Source organism: Lates calcarifer, linkage group LG17, assembly GCF_001640805.2.
Source record: "Lates calcarifer isolate ASB-BC8 linkage group LG17, TLL_Latcal_v3, whole genome shotgun sequence".
Classification (NCBI taxonomy): domain Eukaryota; kingdom Metazoa; phylum Chordata; class Actinopteri; family Centropomidae; genus Lates; species Lates calcarifer.
Window position 1 is genome coordinate 27,511,428 of NC_066849.1, and position 18,273 is coordinate 27,529,700.

Here is an 18,273-nt window from a genome sequence, read left to right on the forward strand (position 1 = left end):
ACCCTTCAGACTCTTATCAGACGGTGACGTCTGTATGAAACCAAACAGCTCATTACAATAACTCACTCAGGCTCCCCTCAGAAGTGAAGTTAGAGACTGAGTAAAAACTGCCCGACTTTGTATCTGTTGAGAGAAGTTGGAGGTTTTTCCATTAATACATTCAGAGTTTGATCATAGAAGCTTCTAGAAATTAATATGGTGGAAATTTGTGGGAAGAGACTGGTAAACACGACAAACTGAACGGACACAGTTGAGAATCATGGAGTGCCACAGGGCTGTATACTGGGTCCTTCAGTTTTTCTGCAACTACTGCTTCATATCAGATTATTTTTAACTTATTTAACTTTCTAACCAGAAAAGCTTCTTTTTGAACAGCTCAGTTCTTCATACTTCAGCAGGAGCTCTAGTTCAAAGTTATTTAGATTTTTTGCCACTCACCTAAAACACTAATTACAAACCCCTCAAAATAAATGAATACAGGTTATATGAAAGGTCCGTCCACAAACACATTCTGATCTGAACTGGCAGTTAAACAGTTGAAAATATGATTCCAGATAATCTGATTAACTAGTTTTCATTAAGAGACGATCATAGTGACTTTAAAAGAGGCAGCTCGACAAATTTAAAACCTTTTCGATTCAATTATTCAGTGAATTCATTTTGTCTTTTCATGTTTTGTCGTTAAAGAAACTGTTTGTGGACATTCAATCTCTAAGTCTATGAGTCTCGTGTTTGATCTTCCTTAACTCTCACCACATTAAATGGGAAAGTAAAGCAGGAACCAGGTGTTCAGCCTCTGTTGTTGGTGTTGTTGTGTAGCGTCAGGTATTCACACACACAGAAATCACCTCAAATCATTTTATTTACGGGTCGTTTTTCCATGTTGGGTAACATTTAAACCGTTTTTTTTTTTTCTAGAAAACCTCCTCAGTCCATTGTGTGGGCCAGTGCTGGAGGGGGTGGAGGGGAGGGGGCGGAGCCGGCTGCTGTGATTGGTCAGCAGGGACACGGTGTGCCGGCGTCCAGCTCCACCGTCAGTCCTTTGCTCAGCAGGAACGCTTCCTGTTTGGGTTCCCGCCCGAGGAACTTCCTCAGCATCTCGGAGGCGTCCTCAGAGCCGCCAGGCCGCAAGATGAACTTCCTGTAGTCCAGACCCACCTGAAGGACCAATCAGGAGACAGTGAGTCAGTCAGCTGACACCTAACCTGAACTGAACAGCTCAGGTGTTCTCTCCGTTCTTTAGTTAGCAGTTTTGTGAAAGGGTTTTAAAATTAAACTCTTTGTTGATCATCGTCAGCTGACACCGGCTGATACCAGCCAGAACCTACCCACAGGTGGAGGTAGCATCTGACAGGAGCCAGACTCAGACCAAGGACTCCACCTGGAGAAACGCCAACATGTGGTCGAAATGTGGCCAAAATATTTACCTGAATTAGAGCTGAACAATTGTGGGAAAATGTATTTGCAGACCAGCAGAGCAACCATCAGCAGATAACTGATAATTAGTTCTGACTTTCAGGTATTTGTTGTCTCTGTCTGTCCATCTGTGATGTTACAGAGACTGACAGAAGCCTGCAGCAGCTTTTCTGTCTATTAACGTAGTGAGTTGTCGACCTGTCTCCTCTGAGGTGGCGGCCATTTTCCTCACCACGAGCTTCCTTCCAGGTGTTTTAGTGGGTTCAGTCGCTTTAGTTTGGTTATAATTCAATAAATTGTTTGGCTCTGGTCTGAATAATAATAATAATAATATCTGTGCTCTCATTACTTCTTCTGTTAGAGAGCAGCAGGTTTTGTACTGCAGGCTGAGGTCCTTCAAGACCTAATAAACATTCGTACTTTACATATTGGATAGAAAATAAAGGACTTCGTGTGCCTGATAATATCACACTTTGCACTTTGTGTTTTGTGTCTTTGTGGGTTTTTTTTTTAAAATTTATTTACATCATTAGTCTTTTTTGGCTCGACCACAGCAGGACCAGCCCTGTTGGCTGTTGAACTTTTCCCCGACGCCATCGCTCGTTGTTTCACAGCAGTTCTACATCGACACATGACCATCGGAAACACCAGCAGCCTGGAGCCACGATGACGTTTCACCAGGCCGGTCAGTTTTAGCGCTGTGTTGAAACCTTCTAGGTTTTTTAGGTGCTACTGTAGCACTGACTTATTTTATTATATTAATTATTTTGTTTGTGTATTTATTTCTTCTGTTTCTGCTGCAGCAGCTGAACCTCTCCTCTGATCTGACCTTGGGGTTCATGATTCCTTCTTGTTTGAAGCGAGCGAAGAACATGTCCATGGAGAACACCTCGCTCCACAGGTAACCGTAGTACTGAGCATCGTAACCGCCCGCCAGGTGTCCGAAGGTCGCCGGCATGTTGGTGCCTGCAAGACACAAAGGAGAGGTCAAAGGTCAGAGAGACTGGAGGAGGAAGCAGTTATTTTTCTACCAGTTCCACTCAGACTGGTCCAATAAATCTGTCTGAACTGCAGCTCAGTGAAAATCAACTGAAACAGTTTCATCAGGAGGATTTAAAGTCCACATTTTCTCATTTTATTTGATGTATCACTTTCTGAGCAGCACGTTTCTGTGCTCATATCATGCTGCTCTCATTGGTGACTTAAAATCAAAATGTCAAGGTCTGGTTGTAGTTCTGGACTGTGCCACTGGGTGGAGTCCTTTCTCTGTGTGCTGAGATGAGCAGCATGATTTCCTCACAGTAACACAACAGAAGTGCTTTAACCTCTACAAATCAGATGGTGGGGTAATCTGGTTCATGGTCGTATATTCCAGACTTCCCCAGACTGACAGAGAGCTGAGGAGAGTGTCTGTTAAATTACATGTGACCAAATCCAAAATGTGCCAATGTAAGGTAAAATATTCTGCAGAGGTTTAACTGAGAAATCCTCATTCACAGCTCCTGGAAATAAACTTTGGAGATTAAAAATTCCAAACCCATTTTCCTGAGAATCTTGACATCACCAGCTCTTTGACTGAACTTCACCACTTCTACGTTTATAAAAAATGAATATAAATGTTTGGTAAACTGTAGTAAAGTAAGTGACCTGGTGAAGCAGGGATTCCCAGGACGTCCAGACAGAGTCGTCCGTATTCCTCCGCAGGGTCGAGTCCGTCCCTGGTGTGAAGAGCCTGATCCACTTTAGCCAGAACGATCTGCCTCAGGTTGAACAGACCTGCAGGAGTCAACGAGGAAAGACCACATGTCCTCAGATAAGTCCTCCTTTTATCAGACACAATATTACTGCACAGTAATTACTGTTCTGTCAACAGACGGCTTTATCCAAACCAGTGTTTCCTGTGTGGTGCGTACCGGTGTTGGCGAGCCGGGACTTGATGAGTTTGTCGAGCAGCTCGTCGGGGATGGCGTTTCCGGTCTTGTAGTGTCTGGACATCCTCTGCAGAGGCTCCTTCTCCCAAACCCAGTTCTCCAACATCTGAGACGGAGCCTCCACAAAGTCCCGCTCCACATGAGTCCCACTGAACATGGCGTAGTCCGCCTGCAAACACAGATTCATCTGAGTCGTACTAACATGGCGGCCTGTTCATTCCAACACAAAGCAGTTTTTTTCTTTAGTGTCAAATCCTCTGGTTTATCCACTGACCTCGGCACAGAGTTGGTGCATGACGTGGCCGAACTCGTGGAAGTACGTCTCCACCTCGTCGTGCTGCAGGAGAGACGGAGCGTCGGCCGTCGGCTTGCTGAAGTTGGCCACCATGGCCGCCACCGACATCTGCCGCGTGCCGTCGGGCAGCAGGCAGCCGGGCTGGAGGCCGAAACAGGCGGCGTGACCGTACTTCCCCTCCCTGCACAGGACAGGTACGACATGAAGACAGTGAGGACACCTGAGGACTGAGCTGACTGTACTGTACGGCTCAGTACGTCACATTAGCCAAAGCCACGTGTCATCTCACCTGGGGTAGAGGTCCAGGTAGAACTGGCCGACCACCTGTCCAGTGCTGCGGTCCTTCACACAGTACAGAGTGACGTCAGGATGCCAGACGGCCGCTCCGTCCACCTGCTCAAAGGACAGACCGAGTAGCTCCTGGTAGATGTCCAGCAGACCCTGAGTCACCACCTCCATGGGGAAGTACTCCTTCAGCAGGTTCTGGTCCACCGCATACTGAGTCTCCTCCACCTGAAGGAGGAGGAGGAGGAGGAGGAGGAGGAAAAAAGGAAATTCAGGTTGGTGGACTCCTGCCTGTACAGCTCAGGAAAACAGCAGCTGTGTTTGTTAAGTTTGAACTGAAGTGTTTCTGCCTTTAAAGATTCTCTGTGTCTTATAGATCCATAAATAAATGAAAAATAAAGCTGGAGGCAGCGTTGAACGGGCCACGGCTGGTTGTTTGGTACAACCTGGTAGGAGGGATTAATTAAATTATGAAGCGTTATTATGAAGTTAATGTGTGAATCATCAAACATGTTAAGTTTGGGGCAGATTGGACAAAGTATTTTTGAGTTACAGCAACTTCCTGTTCTTACTGAAGCTTTTAATAACTTTTAATCACAAAGGTCTTTAGATGATACTGACGGAGTTTGAGGTCATTAAGATAAAATCTGCAGGAGGTGTTTGTTCTAATACGACGTCTGTAAATGATGAAAAATGAGCTAAATTTGTGTATTAAAATAAAAATGGCCAATGTCCTGTAGGTATTAGGCCAGGTCAAGAGACTTTGACAAACCAAGCCCAATGACAGGGGGTTTTTGAAAAATTCCGGGGGGCGCTATCGACTCATTTTACACGTGCACAAGACCCCTAAAATATGTTTATGTTTAAACATATAAATATTCAGGTGCAATGGCCCTAATGAGATAAAAATCAGAGTGAAGCAGCTGGAGGAGTCTGGCTGTGGTTTCTCAGGTGAGCAGCTCTTACCTGGGTCATGAAGTAGCGGGTGTCCCAGGCGTGCAGCTCTCCGTTGAACGGCAGGTTTCGTTTCTGACACTCCTTCTCCTTCAGTTTGAGGATGACCGCTCGCTCCTCGTCGCCCAGAGGCTTCAGCTTACGAGCCAGCTCCTCTGAAGGACGACAGAGAGCGAGAGGAGTCAGGAAAAGAAGGTCGACTCCTCCTCGCAGTGGAAATCAAACTCTAAATGTTTTTCAAACCATTCACGCAGCAGCAGATTAAACTACCAGAAAACATGAAGCCAAGTTTGATTATTTCTGACATGAGCAGGTTTTTGTTTCAGCTGTGGTTTGTTTCAAGTCGTATCAGGTGTCAGAAAGCACAGGTAAGAAAACTGAAGCTGTCTAAACACAGAGGACGTCACTGTGGAGTCTGGTTACTTCACTGTCTGAACCAGTTTACTGAGCTCATCAGTTTATCTCCGTCTATCAGTCCGTCTGTTCAGCAGGACTCACCCAGGAAGCCAGCCACTTTCTTTCCAGACTTGGCCATGTTCATCTCCAGGACGAAGTCGGCGTGCGTGGTGAAGCCGAGCAGAGAACTCTTCTGAGCCCGAAGCTCCACCAGCTCCTTTAGGATGGACGAGTTCTCCTGAGAACAAACAGCTCAGACCTTTAGAGGAGAACTACAGTTTCCTGCTGGTCTGACCCGACGGCTCCATGTTGACTACAGCGTCATTATTACTGACTGACGTGATAAAAACACCACCTCAAGATCCAAGTTTTAATGAACCACACTGATCTCTTACATGGTTGTGAACATAAAGAACAGCTTCCTTTAGCTTCTGAGCTACAGATTATTTTCTAAAGAAACTGGTTGTTAATAAAACTGAGGAACATCTTCATGTTGCTGTTTGTAAGACAAGAAACGGCAGCTAACGCCGTCTTACCTCTTTGCAGCGGGAGTTGAAGGCCTCCTCCAGCTTCCTGCGGGTTTCTGGGACGAAGCATTTCTTCATGGTGGGGAAGTAATGAGGATACTTCAGAGTGACCTTCAGCTTCTCTCCGTCTTTCTCCAGAGAGCTCAGGAAGTCCTCAGGGAGGCCGCCTGAAAACCAACAGGTCTTAATACCAAAACAGGAAGAGGGAGAAGACCAGGTCTGAGTGACTGAAAGGTCCAGTACGGAGTGGTAGACTCACCCAGCTCGTCTCTGGTGAAGGACAGACTGGTGGTGTCCTCGTTCAGGTTCTTGTTGAAGTCGATGCACAGGTTGCTCAGCTTCTTCTTGATGGTTTTGATTTCCTGTTACAGAGAAGGAGGAGATGCCAACGTTAACATCTACTGTAGAAACTGAAGATAATCAACATTAACCAATGAGATCAAACACTGGAGCTGCTGCTGCCGAGCTTTAAACTTTTTCCAGTCACCTCTTGCGTCTCTTTGGGCAGGTGGAGGCCGTTCCTCTTCCCCAGTTTGATCAGTCGTTCCATGTAACGCTTGGACTCTGCAGTGAGGCTCTCAGCATCGACCTTCTTCTGCACAGGAAACACAAACACCCAGTGAGAATGAGAAACACTTAGAAACAGGTTCAAATGTCATCAGAGCAGCTACAAGTCCTACATTTACAGGACATAAGACGCTGGTTTCCACCTCCTGAGACCAGGAACCAAACATCAGGTTAACAGGTGAAACACGAGAGGTGGAAGCTGAGAAGGAGCCAAGATGGCCGACAGACCGATCAACCAATCGCCTCTCCGTTCATCTACCTATTGATCTGTCTGCTGATTGGTCAGCTCTGCGTCCGTCAGCTCACCTCCAGAGCGACGATCCTCTGGTAGACGTCCTCCCTCATGCTCATCTCCACGTCGAACTCCGACAGACGTTTGTCGGCCTCGGTGCTCGCCGCTCGGACCTCCTTACAAGGAGACACGTGCTGCGGGAAGTCCAACATGTTCCTCTGGACTGAAAAACGGGGGCGGGGTTAAACAAGAGAGGGGGTGGAGTCAGTTAGAGAAGACGCCACAGCAACATCACTTCTTGAAATTCTTTATTTATTTATGAGGCTCTGCTCATTTCTTCTTCTGCAACAACAGCCAAAAACAATCAAATATTATGATTTTAAAAATCTCTACTGAAGCTGTAACCTGTAATTTTTTATTTTAATTAAAAAACTTATTTCAGAACATGATCAAATTAGTATCAATGAAATTCTTGCCAAACCACTGATTAAAGAATCATTTCATGGGTTTGTTGTTTGTGTCTTTTGTTGTTAGTTGATTTTTCTAAGTGATTATTTTTTATCACATGATAAACTCTTCACTCCAGGTTTTGTTTATTTGTTGCAGGAACAGTGAGTGTGAAAAGTGAGATAAACTTGGTATCTATTCATTTTATAATGCATAACTTTCCGGCCATTACAAACTGTAAACAGCAGTTTTAACTCAGCGTAACATCAGTAGTCTCTGCTTTAGCTGTGCACATTCCCAGGACAAACATGCAGCTATCAGCTTCATTGATCTGTATAACTGGTTTTCTTATCATTGTTTCAGTGTCAGTTTTGTTTGTTGTTTACCATTCCGTCTCTACATTTTCATTTTCCACAGTGAGATAAGCAGCACTGACTGGTTTTCCTTCCTCCAGCCTCTCTCTCTGACCCTGATGACTCTCTGTGATGTGGTGATGGACTCGGAGCTGCAGTAGAAAGTGTTTCTGTGTCGGAGGTGTTTTCAGGTTTTCAGCTGCCTCCAAACAAAGCCTCTGAGTCTATTGTAGCTGCAGCAGCTGGTTCAGCTGCTTTCTCTGCAAACTGCTGATGAGTCTTTACCTTCACATACTGACTGTGCTGACTCAGAGCTTCGCTGCACAGCTCACAATGGACGTCCGACCTGCCTGTTGCTGTCAGGTTCACGCTGTTTGACCTCTTTACATTCAGGTTCAGCGTCCGTCCGCTGTACAGAAATATCTGGAGGCTCGCTTTAAAAGAAGCCGCTCACATTGTTCCAGCTGCTATAAGAAGCTTAGGCACATTTCAGCCACTTGATTTCTGTCAGTTTTAGTCTCTGAAAACTAAAACGAGTTTGATTTACTGCTAGTTTTTGTATTTTAGTTTGAAACTTCTCCTTGTTGGTGCATGTGTGGGTGATTTAACAAATCTCAGATATCAGAGTGTCCTTGAACGCACCGCCAAAGAACAGTTTCCAAACCAGTGTCCTGGGTTCAGCTCAGGAAGCAGGATTAGTGGGTTAACCAGATAACTTCAGGGTTAAAACTACTGAAGATCAGTGAAAGAACCTTGACGACGTCAGATTAAATATTCTGATTCGATGGTTTCTCACATGAAACTGGTGAAACTGATGATTTAATTCAGCTGCTTTATACAAACTTTGACTTCAGCTCCGTCTCTGTTTCTACAGACTTTTCATCTAAAAATACCTTATTTTTTCACCTTAATACTGCAGAGTCAGATGGGATGATATGACCAAGAATAACTTTATTTATAAAGCAGGACTGAACAGCCTCCTGCAGCACAATCCACCGTCAGTCTCCGTCCACAGGAGACCAGATTTAATATTTAATACCTCTTTAATATTGACTGATTATTATTTGGAGAAAACTAAATTCAGTTGTTTTCAGACTTGAGGAGTTGCAGATCAACGACATGTTAAAGGTAAATTCGCTGTATTCATATAAAGGTTTTCTACACATATTGATCACTGAGACTCCATCAGGGTCATTTTGAGGTTCAGTATCTTGCTCAAGGGCACGACGAGGAGCCGGGGATCGAACCCCTGACCCTCCTGATTAGTGTACAACCTGCAACTTGAATGTCTCACAAATGACGTCAACAAATCGCAGATACAGTTGCATAAACAGGTCATAAATCTGACAGTTACTGTCATGATTGATTGATCTGCTGATTATTAATCATCAGAAACGAACCGCAGGTACCGAGAGGTAAGGTTTTATATTTCTACCTTTAAAATAACAAACGATGAACTGATTTTCTGTTGAATGATCAATTAAAATCATCCCAGCTCTGCAGCTCTGGTCAGAGGTCTGGATTAGTGAACCTGGTCTAGATTAGATCAGGAGATGATGGTCTTTGTTTTACGATGTCGTTCCATTGATCATCTCCCTGCAGATTAATAAGCCTGAAGTAATATTTAATAAAATATTATCATCCTCTGATGATAGAGGAGGACTTCAGCTTTAAAACACTAACTGAACCAACAGATCCTCACGTCTGAGGAGCTGAAACACCGGAATCTTTAGTATTTTTGATTGAAAATTGATCAATCATCAAACTAATTTTCTGTCTATCACCTAATGTAAATGAAAGAAGAACAACGGAGCAGTGATGTTATTACAGTTTATCTGACTGCTTTATCTATCAGCTTATCTCCAGTCAGGTCTGCACACGTCCAGCTGATTTCACTCACAGTGACTGAACAGACCTACACCTGTAGTTTTTTCTACCAGACCTCAGAGACCTCCTGTAAGGACCAGCACAGGTCCAACCAGCCTAAACCAGACCAGAGGACTAATCCTGAACCAGAAGAAGTGGAAATAGCTGAGGAGGAGTGAAGGGTCTTTAAAGTCATTTCTACCTGAAACAACAGATTGATCAGCAGAAAAACAATCTGATTTATTCAGATTATAATAAATCTATAACTCTCTGGTTCCAGTTTCTCATTTGTGAAACTTTGCTGCTTTTTTTTCTCTAAAGTGAAAATAAATTAAATATATTTTGATTTGTGGCGTCACGTACGTGGAACATACAGACTCAGCATCATGTTCTCTGAGTCATGCTCTCACACTGATGTTTCATAAAAACACAAGACTTTTCTCTTTGACAGACAGACAGTGAATAACATGTTGTCGCATGTTTTTAATTCTCCAGGAGTGAAAGTGATCAGACACTCACCGGTGTACTCGACCTCCACGTCAGCGAGGGCCTTCAGCGTGTTCTCGAAGGTGACGCCGTCGAGGTCGAGCGCTCCGACGCGGTCATAAACCATCTTGGTGTTGGCGATGAGCTCGTCGGAAAGCTGCTGGATCTGCTCAGGGCTCAGGTCCCAACGCAGTCGGTTCTCAGAGCAGACCGGAACCGGGCTGCCAAACACCACCTCACCTGATGGACGACAAGGACGACAGGACAGGTGAGGACGTCACAGGACATCATGAGATACTCCACTTTAATTAACACCTTAGTGTATGTTCAAATGTTTTTACTGTAGATCTCTCTGTCAAGATAAAACAAGATGTTATGAGACAGGACAGGTCTCTGTAAATCACTCTGTTACAGGTAAAAGTCCTGCTCTGTCCTTACCAACAGTCAGAGCTCAACTTTTCTATGTCACATGAATGAAAACCATCTGCTTCTTCTTCATACAATGTCAGAAAACTGTGAAAATTCCTGTTATCATCTCCTACATCTCCGACTCGTCTTGTCTAAAACCCAAATGTATTCAGTTTATTCTCATATGTGAGAAGAAAAACATCAAATTCTCAAATATTTGGACATAACAAGTGAAAACATCAAACTGTTTACTGTTTAAAGCTGGAGTTCCTGGCTCTGTGAGAAGCTCTCATCTTACAAACTTCGTTCAAATATCTGCTAAATTTAAAAGTGACTCACTGGACTAAACACAAACCCTGAAACAACACGTGACAACACCAGACAGAACTTTTATCTAACTTTATCTAAACCCGTGTTTTCTGGAGAATCAGCCAAGTGCCGGACTCATCAGCAGATCAGGACCGTTTGGAAAAGGTTTTCAGTCTTGTTGAAAGAGATGATGCCAGTTTGCTTTCTCACCAAAAACAGTGACAGAGTGAAGGAGGGCTGTTTGGGGATCAGCTGTTTCAGCCGATTTCATTAACAGATTATGGCGAATTAGATAAAATATTCAGTTTTGTTTTAAGCGTTTTAAAAAGGTTCAACGACGATGTGTTTTCTTTAAATTGACAGATTTTTAAACGGAGTTCGGCGCATTTTTTTTCTCATGCAGTTATGACAGGAGGCTCCGGGAGACACATCTGTCACCCAAGCTGTGTCTGTGGATGAAATTACAGCCTCCAGTCAGTCAGTTAGTTATTTAATTAGTCAGCTAGTTAGTTAGCAGGGTCGTTAGTCGGTTGGTAAGTTAGTTAGCTAGCTCAGTGAGTAAGCACAGCGAGCTAACATGCTACATAAACAGCAGAGAATAAAGTCAAAACTGCGGAAAAACGAGCCGCAGGTTTAACCCACACACCGGCTTTCTCCCGGCTGTTACCCACTAAACCGACAGACACGTTACCCCTCAGGTGAATTTGAATTACCTGGCTCAGGTGACTGTAGCCTGCAGCACAGCAGCTAGCTAACGTTAGCACTAAGACGCTAATTATCTATAAATGAACACAGAGACAAACGGAGAGAGAAAAGCCGCCGCTCGCAGAAATAATTTCACTCTAACGTGTGTCCGTTACCTTAAAAACGAGAGGAGATGACTCACCTGTCGGCCCCATGTTTAATAGATCGTGTGCAGGTTCGTTAGTGTGGTTCACTGGTGGAGCTTCAGGGCTACAGCGGCTACAAAAGGAAAAAAAGTACTTCCGGTCACAGATTTCAAAATAAAATCCTAACCGAGGATTAAAGCTAAAACGAACTGAAGATTTACAGTCAGAAGAAAAACATTAAAGTACAAAGACACAGGGTTTTTCATTTTTAATTTTTATCATTGTGTATTATTTCACTCACTTACTTGCTCTACTTGCTGTTTAATTGTAATTTAATATCTCATAGATTTCTAATGTGATTTATAGTGTATTGAACTGTAAATTCTCCATCTTCTTTTTAACACTGTGTTCCATTTATGAGTTTACCGCATTTTTAACGCAAAATCTCAATCTGAAAAGTAACCGGTAACTAAATCCGTAAAAAGTACAGTATTATTCTGACTTTAAAGTAATGGAGTAGAGGTATCGTAAGATGGAAATACTAAAGTAAAGTACAAGTACCTCAGAATTGTACTTAAATACAATAATTGGGTCAATACGAAGTTACTAAGTACTTAGTTACTTTCCAGCCTGATTCTGAAGATGAATGTTTGACTAAACGTGTGATAGTATAAGTTTCATGTTTTCAGTCTTTTATTCTGAAGTCGTTTCCGGCTGCACTGACAGTTGTTGTTTTTTTTAAACTAACTTTATTTAAAACATCATTTGCTTGAGATCAGACTGGAAACGGTGAAGCTCATCTCCTCAGAAAACACTTCCTGTTTCCTCTTGAACTGAACTTAATGAGGCTTTTATACATTTTTATATTTATTTAATAAATTGTATTAAAACTTGCTGCTTCACAGAGAATCATTTTATTTCATTCAGATCAGAACTTTTTATTTCTTATCATCATGTAAAGGTCATAATGTCATTTATAAACAAATAATAAATAAATAGATAAATAACAACAACATAGTGATGAGAAACACAGAGAACCAGAACCAGAACCAGAACCAGAACCAGGGGCAGTACCAGAAATGGGGTTTGACCCAAGACCAGCACTAGAACCAGGACTGTGACCAAATTCAGAATCAGGACCTTTAGATTAAAACGAGGACCAGAACTGAGACCAAGACTAGGTCAGGGTTCAGGACCAGGACCAGAACAAGGGGCAGGAAAAATAATAACTGCTGCAGTTTTTATACTCGGACCAAAATACAAGTGGAAGTGGTCCTAAAACACACACACACACACACACACACACAATAAAAACAAATAAATAAATAAAGTGCAGCTGTGACTCAGCTGTTTAAACCTCAGCAGCTGTTTCTGTCATTATCATGTTCTGCTCTGATGGAAACGTCGCCCCCTGGTGGAGAACCTGATCAACACTAACAGCTGGTTCCAGGTGCTTCTCATCTAAACAAGCAAAAACATCCATAAATATAAACAAACTGAAAACAACAATAAGAAACATCAGTGTGGTGCAGGGTCAGAGGTTTCTACTCTGTGACTCTGTGACTTCCTGTTAGACTGCTGTAGAAATATAACGTATCTCATATAAAAAAGAATTCAGTCTCTTTGACAGGAGGATTTTTCCTGTTGGGATCCATCAGGATGGAAGATGATTCCTCACCGAGTCTCCTCCTCTTCCTCTGCTGCTGCTACCTGGACTGAAAACCAAGAAACAAGCTGCTCAAGTCACAAACTGTTTTATGGATTTATGATTTAACCATTAAATCTAAAAGTAATAACCGTAATAGACAGTAAATGTCTTCTGTTTTCATTCAGATAAGAGAGTCTATGTGAACTCTGTCAGACTGTGTGACAGCAGGTCGGTTGTTTTCCAGTGATTTTGACTTAACAAACTTTATTCCACAGGATTACAAAGACATTATTCTGTCAGCACGAGGAAGTAACTGTTTTAAGATCTTAAAATACCCAAGACAAGATCACAAAACTTTACACAGTTCGTTTCAACATGAAATAATCCAACAAGTCCTCCGACCTGAACGGCCGCTTGTTCCTGCCCTCAGATACGTCCCATAAGAGCGTACCCGGAGGACAACGAACCGGAGCTACAGCTCTGTATAAGCTGTGGCACCAACAACGTATGTGGTTGTTTTTACTGGAGGACAGTCTCTCTGTGACTTACCATCAGTCTACACTGACTTCATCCTGATGGGCAGACATGTGACACAAACAGGCAAAAAATAAAAACAAGTAAAACGTCACATAAGAAAACTTTACCACTTTACTTCTCCCTCTCTTATAAAGAATTTAGAGAAACTTCTACACAGTTTAGACTTTAGATGAACAGAAAACTGTAATTCCTTTTCTATTATTCTTTGTAATGTTTTAAAAACCAATAAGCAGATCAGTCAGGGAGCGCTGAAGCTATTAAGAGCAGCAGGTGAGGATGGGGGAGGAGGGATGGGAGGGGGTGTTAGATCTCCAGCTCCATCTGCTGCTGCAGCCAAATCTGCAGTCCAGCACCACCACCGAAGAAGAAAGCAGCTTTAGCTTTAAACCATGACAGGGCTGATGTTTTGTACGAGGGTCATTGGGGTTCAGGCTACTTCTCTTCACACCACATTCACTGTCTGGTAAAACACACTACTGACACCAAACCAGTGGACTTACCAAGTACTGGTTAACCCAGGAAAGGCTGGAACAGGTGACAAGACAGCTGGGTTAGCACGTTTAGTCCTCATGTGCTAACTACTTTACATTATATAAACCAACGAACGTATCACACAAAATCAGAGTCTACGCTCAGAACCTTTCACAGCAGGACAACATTAGCTTCTCATGTTAACGTTGCTCACTTCTCTCTACCTGTGGAGCTAATGTTGTGTATATCCTCATTTAGCATCATCACTGCTACCAGCTGCTGTAACATGCATCATGTTAGTTGATAGGTTCTCACAGGTTTCCAGCAGCTGCTTTAAACATTTCTGGGCCAGTTTCTGCTGTGACTTTAAAGTTTGTCCTAAGGGGTGGAGAAAGAAGGTTGTACAGTCATTAAACTCTAAAACCTCAGCTATAATCCTTTGCCAACACACAAACAGAAATGTAGTTGTCCTTATTTTTACTCTTTCTAGTCCAACTCCAGGATGAAGGCACTGTAGGTGAGCAGACCATACATAGACAGGTACAAAGTATAATACTGTCTTAAAGTTCATCCTCTGGAGAGCAGGAATGTGATGAAGAAACCTGGACGGACAGACGGACAAAACAACCATCCCACAGCCCTGCCAAGCAAGACCACACTGAGAATATCTGACAAAATGAAGATACAGCAAGTCTAAAAGGCCTAAACCCAGAAACAGCAAATCACATCCAGAAACTGGAGCCGAGAACAGACCTCAACACTCAGGAAGGTGCTCAACATCTATGTGATCTATCTCTATGAGGAGAGGAGGAATCCGCTGTTAGAGTAATGCATTGGTGTGCTTATTATACTGAGCTGGAGTCAGGGTGTAATTAGCGTAGTTTAGCATAGTGACTGGAAGCAGGGGGAAACTGTTAGCCTAGCTCTGTACAAAGATCAAGAATACAGACAGCAACACCTCTGATCTCAGATTATGATGCATGTCATTGTTTAATTTCTACACAAAGAGAAAAGCACAGATGACAAAACAACAATCCACCTGCTGAGGAAGACTGTGTGATGTGATTGAAAGCTCCAGAACAGCTACTGTGGTGAGACTGTTTTTGACAGCAGCTGTTTTCAACGTCAAGAAAGAAAATCTCTCCAAACTGTTGTGTTTGTTTCCAGATTATTGATTTAAACAAACACACAAATAGAAACTTTAGCTCATCTCATCAGTTTTTCTTTTCGAAGGTTTTGGGGTTTTCGTCTCAGTTTCATTGTGGAGAAAGGTCAATAAATATTTTAAGCCATAGTTTTCATAATAGATAATCTGTCTGTCATGGGATGGTGTGATGTGACTGGTCAGATGTGAAACCATCATCTAAAGTTTTCTCTTACTTCTGTCTTCAGATGTGGTCGTATGAAATCCAAACATGTCTAAAGGTAGAAGTGGTTGATTTCTGACTTTGTTTAAATGACTCAGAGTTCTTTAAGGTGGACTAGTTAGTCGTGGCAGATACGTACCGGCCGTTCGTCACTCGGCTGTGATGGAGCTGTTTTAGATGATGATGCTGCCGTTGATGAGCTTGGTAAACTTTTAGCTTCAGACTGAGCAACCGGCGACACCGGAGTCACCAGAGCTTTATTCTTCACCAGGTTGGACAAGACTGAAGAGAAGAACAGGAATATTTAATCTGATTTTTAACAAGGTTTTATGCTGGACTGGTGTGTTACTAACTACACTGGTCTGTACCTTCTCTGGTGAGGTTCTCGGCGGCGCTCATGGCCTTCCCACTGAGATTTGCTCACCATGTTGTCCACCGTGGCCTCATGGCGGAGGAAGACGGGCCGAACCACTTTGTTGTAGATGACCTGGGAGCCGTTCCATGACATCGGGGCCATGCACCACAAACAGGAAGAGACACTGGAACCACAGAGGATAGACCAACAGAGGGACGTTTGTTTAGTTTTATTGTCCTCCAACATCCAGGACAGAACAAACATTTAAATAAATCGAAGTGAGAATATCAATGCTGTGAGGCTGTGACACAGGTTCTATGTTTTCTCACCTTAAAAGCGTAGTAAAATGGAAACCAGTAGAGGAAAATATCGGAGAAGAACTCGCCCAAGCTGAAGACGCCATACACCACCCAGTACGTCAGCCATTTGGTGTCGTCTTCTTTGCTTGGACTTTCGATGGCTTTGATTCTGCAGATACAAGTGGAAATGACCAGAGACCCTGTTTACACCTGGATTTAACCCGTGACCTGCATAATAACATCTTGAACACCTAGCGTCTGTTCTCTCTGTTTTTAATTTGGGATCTCAACGTGCAGAGGTTAAAAGGAAGTGATGCAGGAAACAATCAGGAGTCGTTGTTGGATTTTTGACAACTGTGACTGATTTCAGTGCATCCTCCATTCAGAATTAACAGTGATTCAACTGTTGAAATCATCCAAACCTACTTATAGGTGGGAACAATGTTAATGACAGACGCTGATCTACTGAAAACACCAGTGTGACCTGCTATCTAACTTTAGACAAGATCTCAACAAACTCAACATTAACCACTGACAGATGAAGTGAATAACATCTGGTTACAGTCCAGTGTTCTGCAGGGAAACACTCCTTCCTTCATTTCATCTGGATTTTACTTTGACATTTACCGCCCACCTAAACATTGCTGTAACTCCCCAGATCCCAATCTGATTCAGTATCTGAGGAGCCTGCCTTATTATGTATAGGTCCCTCTTGTGTTGCCCAAACAGCTCTGACCAGTAGGGGCATGGATGCAGGACCTCTGGCGGTGTCCTGTGGTGTCTGGCACTTGGACATTGGCAGTGGTTCCTGTGGGTCCTGTGGGTGCAGGGCTCCATGGATCTAGTTTGTTCCGGATCATCCCACAGATGCTGGTTTAGATGCTGGATCAGATCGGGATCCAGATGAATGAAGGAGCCAGGGTTTCCCTGCAGAACATTGGACTGTAACCAGATATTATTCACGTCATCTGTCAGTGGTTTAATGTTGTCTCTGTGAAGGAGGGAACTGCAACAAGCAGAGCACTGTCAAAATAAGAAACACTCACGAATAATAAGCTGGATAGACGAAACCGATCAGGTTGCAGAGCAGGGAGGCACCATATCCATACACCAGGTAGAGTCCAGTCACTGAGACGGCACCTGACGACAGACACATTTAAAAACATGTTATAAAGCACAGCTGAAGTAAACAGACAGCTCAGGTGTTTTCCAGTAGAATTATGTTTTAAGACGAGACTTAAAAGATGACAAGGATTCAGATAGGATTATTTCCTCAGAGCCTCAGGTCCTAAAGACTCTGTTGCCTTTAGTTTTCAGCCTGGTCTCTGGAACAGTCAGGAGATCTCTGCCTGAGGATCTCCAGGTTCATTAAAGAACTAAAATATAATCAGGAGCCATGAAGAGTCTTAGAGGCGATCAACAAGATCTTAAAATCAACAGGGAGTCAGCGTAAAGCGGCTGAACAGGTGTGATGTGGTTGTTCCTCTTAGTTTCCAGTAGAAGACGAGATCTGAACAGTCTGTGGTCGATTCAGACGTTTTTGGTTGAGATGAAAACATGTACTGTTTCTGCATCTCTAGAATTTAAAATCTTCTTTTTGAAATATTTCCAAGGTGATAAAAACAAATTTAGACAAGCTGTGTGATGAATGATTAAAACAGTGCCATCAAACATGGATGTGGACAGACTTTAAGAAGAAGGTTGAGAAACAAACACTGTGTGATAAATGACTGATTCTCCTGCAGATATTCAGATGTCACCTGTCAGATCCAGACAGGAAGTTGAGTAAAAAACGTGTCCTACCTCTGATCAGCTTATGTTGCTGTTCACTCATGGAGGCCGCTCTGCTCTGCTGTCGCTCTCTGACGATAATCTGCTTTAACTTCGCTGCACAGGCTGAGGGACACTGTGCACCAGGCACTACACTGACATCATGTCCTGCCTCAGTGTGTGTGTGTGTGTTACTGATCCACTGTATGAGCATCAGTGTGGTATGAATAGACTGCTGTTCCCTGCTCAGTTAAACTCCTCTGCTGTAACAAACTGATTCTACTGCAGGACTGCGAGGTTTCATCGATACTTAGTTTATTTATCTTCATATTTTTTATATATTCAAGCTCTGACTGCCATAAAATATCAGCCATAATCAATTAACATTAGTTTTGTGAAACTACTGATTGGTAAATCAACCAGAGAATTACTACAAAACCAGAGTCTGATAAAACCGAACAGAAACTGTTGTTTGGATAAAAGCCAAAGTGCAACAGACTGAGTGAATAAACTCTGGTGTGAAG

The 18,273-nt window shown here is 43.0% G+C and overlaps 2 protein-coding genes and 1 pseudogene across 2 annotated transcripts in view; all 3 read right to left on the reverse strand.

Moving 5' to 3' along the window:
* The window catches only part of LOC108892667 (thimet oligopeptidase), a 75,181-nt gene extending 63,706 nt beyond the window's left edge, over positions 1 to 11,475 (reverse strand). Inside the window, exon 1 of the mRNA XM_051077063.1 lies at positions 11,359 to 11,475. Coding sequence (XP_050933020.1) covers positions 11,359 to 11,371 — 13 coding nt within the window. The 5' untranslated portion in view covers positions 11,372 to 11,475. The remainder of the gene's footprint in view (positions 1 to 11,358) is intronic.
* On the reverse strand, positions 845 to 11,475 carry thop1 (thimet oligopeptidase 1). Its single transcript, XM_018674813.2, has 14 exons — positions 11,359 to 11,475; positions 9,789 to 9,995; positions 6,678 to 6,826; positions 6,292 to 6,399; positions 6,064 to 6,166; positions 5,814 to 5,971; positions 5,380 to 5,515; positions 4,894 to 5,036; positions 3,932 to 4,155; positions 3,622 to 3,823; positions 3,330 to 3,516; positions 3,064 to 3,192; positions 2,246 to 2,382; positions 845 to 1,158 (listed from the first exon to the last, which is right to left on the reverse strand). Exons 1-14 carry the CDS (start codon positions 11,369 to 11,371, stop codon positions 997 to 999), a joined length of 2,058 nt encoding a protein of 685 aa, XP_018530329.1. The 5' UTR covers positions 11,372 to 11,475; the 3' UTR covers positions 845 to 996.
* Positions 11,476 to 12,211: 736 nt separating this feature from the next.
* On the reverse strand, positions 12,212 to 18,010 carry LOC108882358 (receptor expression-enhancing protein 6-like; annotated as a pseudogene).
* Positions 18,011 to 18,273: the final 263 nt, after the last annotated feature.

Bases quoted from the DNA above. Each gene is read 5' to 3' on its own strand.
- thop1 (XM_018674813.2), bottom strand. The intron at 3,517-3,621 runs GTCAGTGGATAA...CTGTGTTTGCAG, and splicing joins TGCACCAACTCTGTGCCGAG to GCGGACTACGCCATGTTCAG. The intron at 3,193-3,329 runs GTACGCACCACA...TGACTCCTGCAG, and splicing joins GTCCCGGCTCGCCAACACCG to GTCTGTTCAACCTGAGGCAG.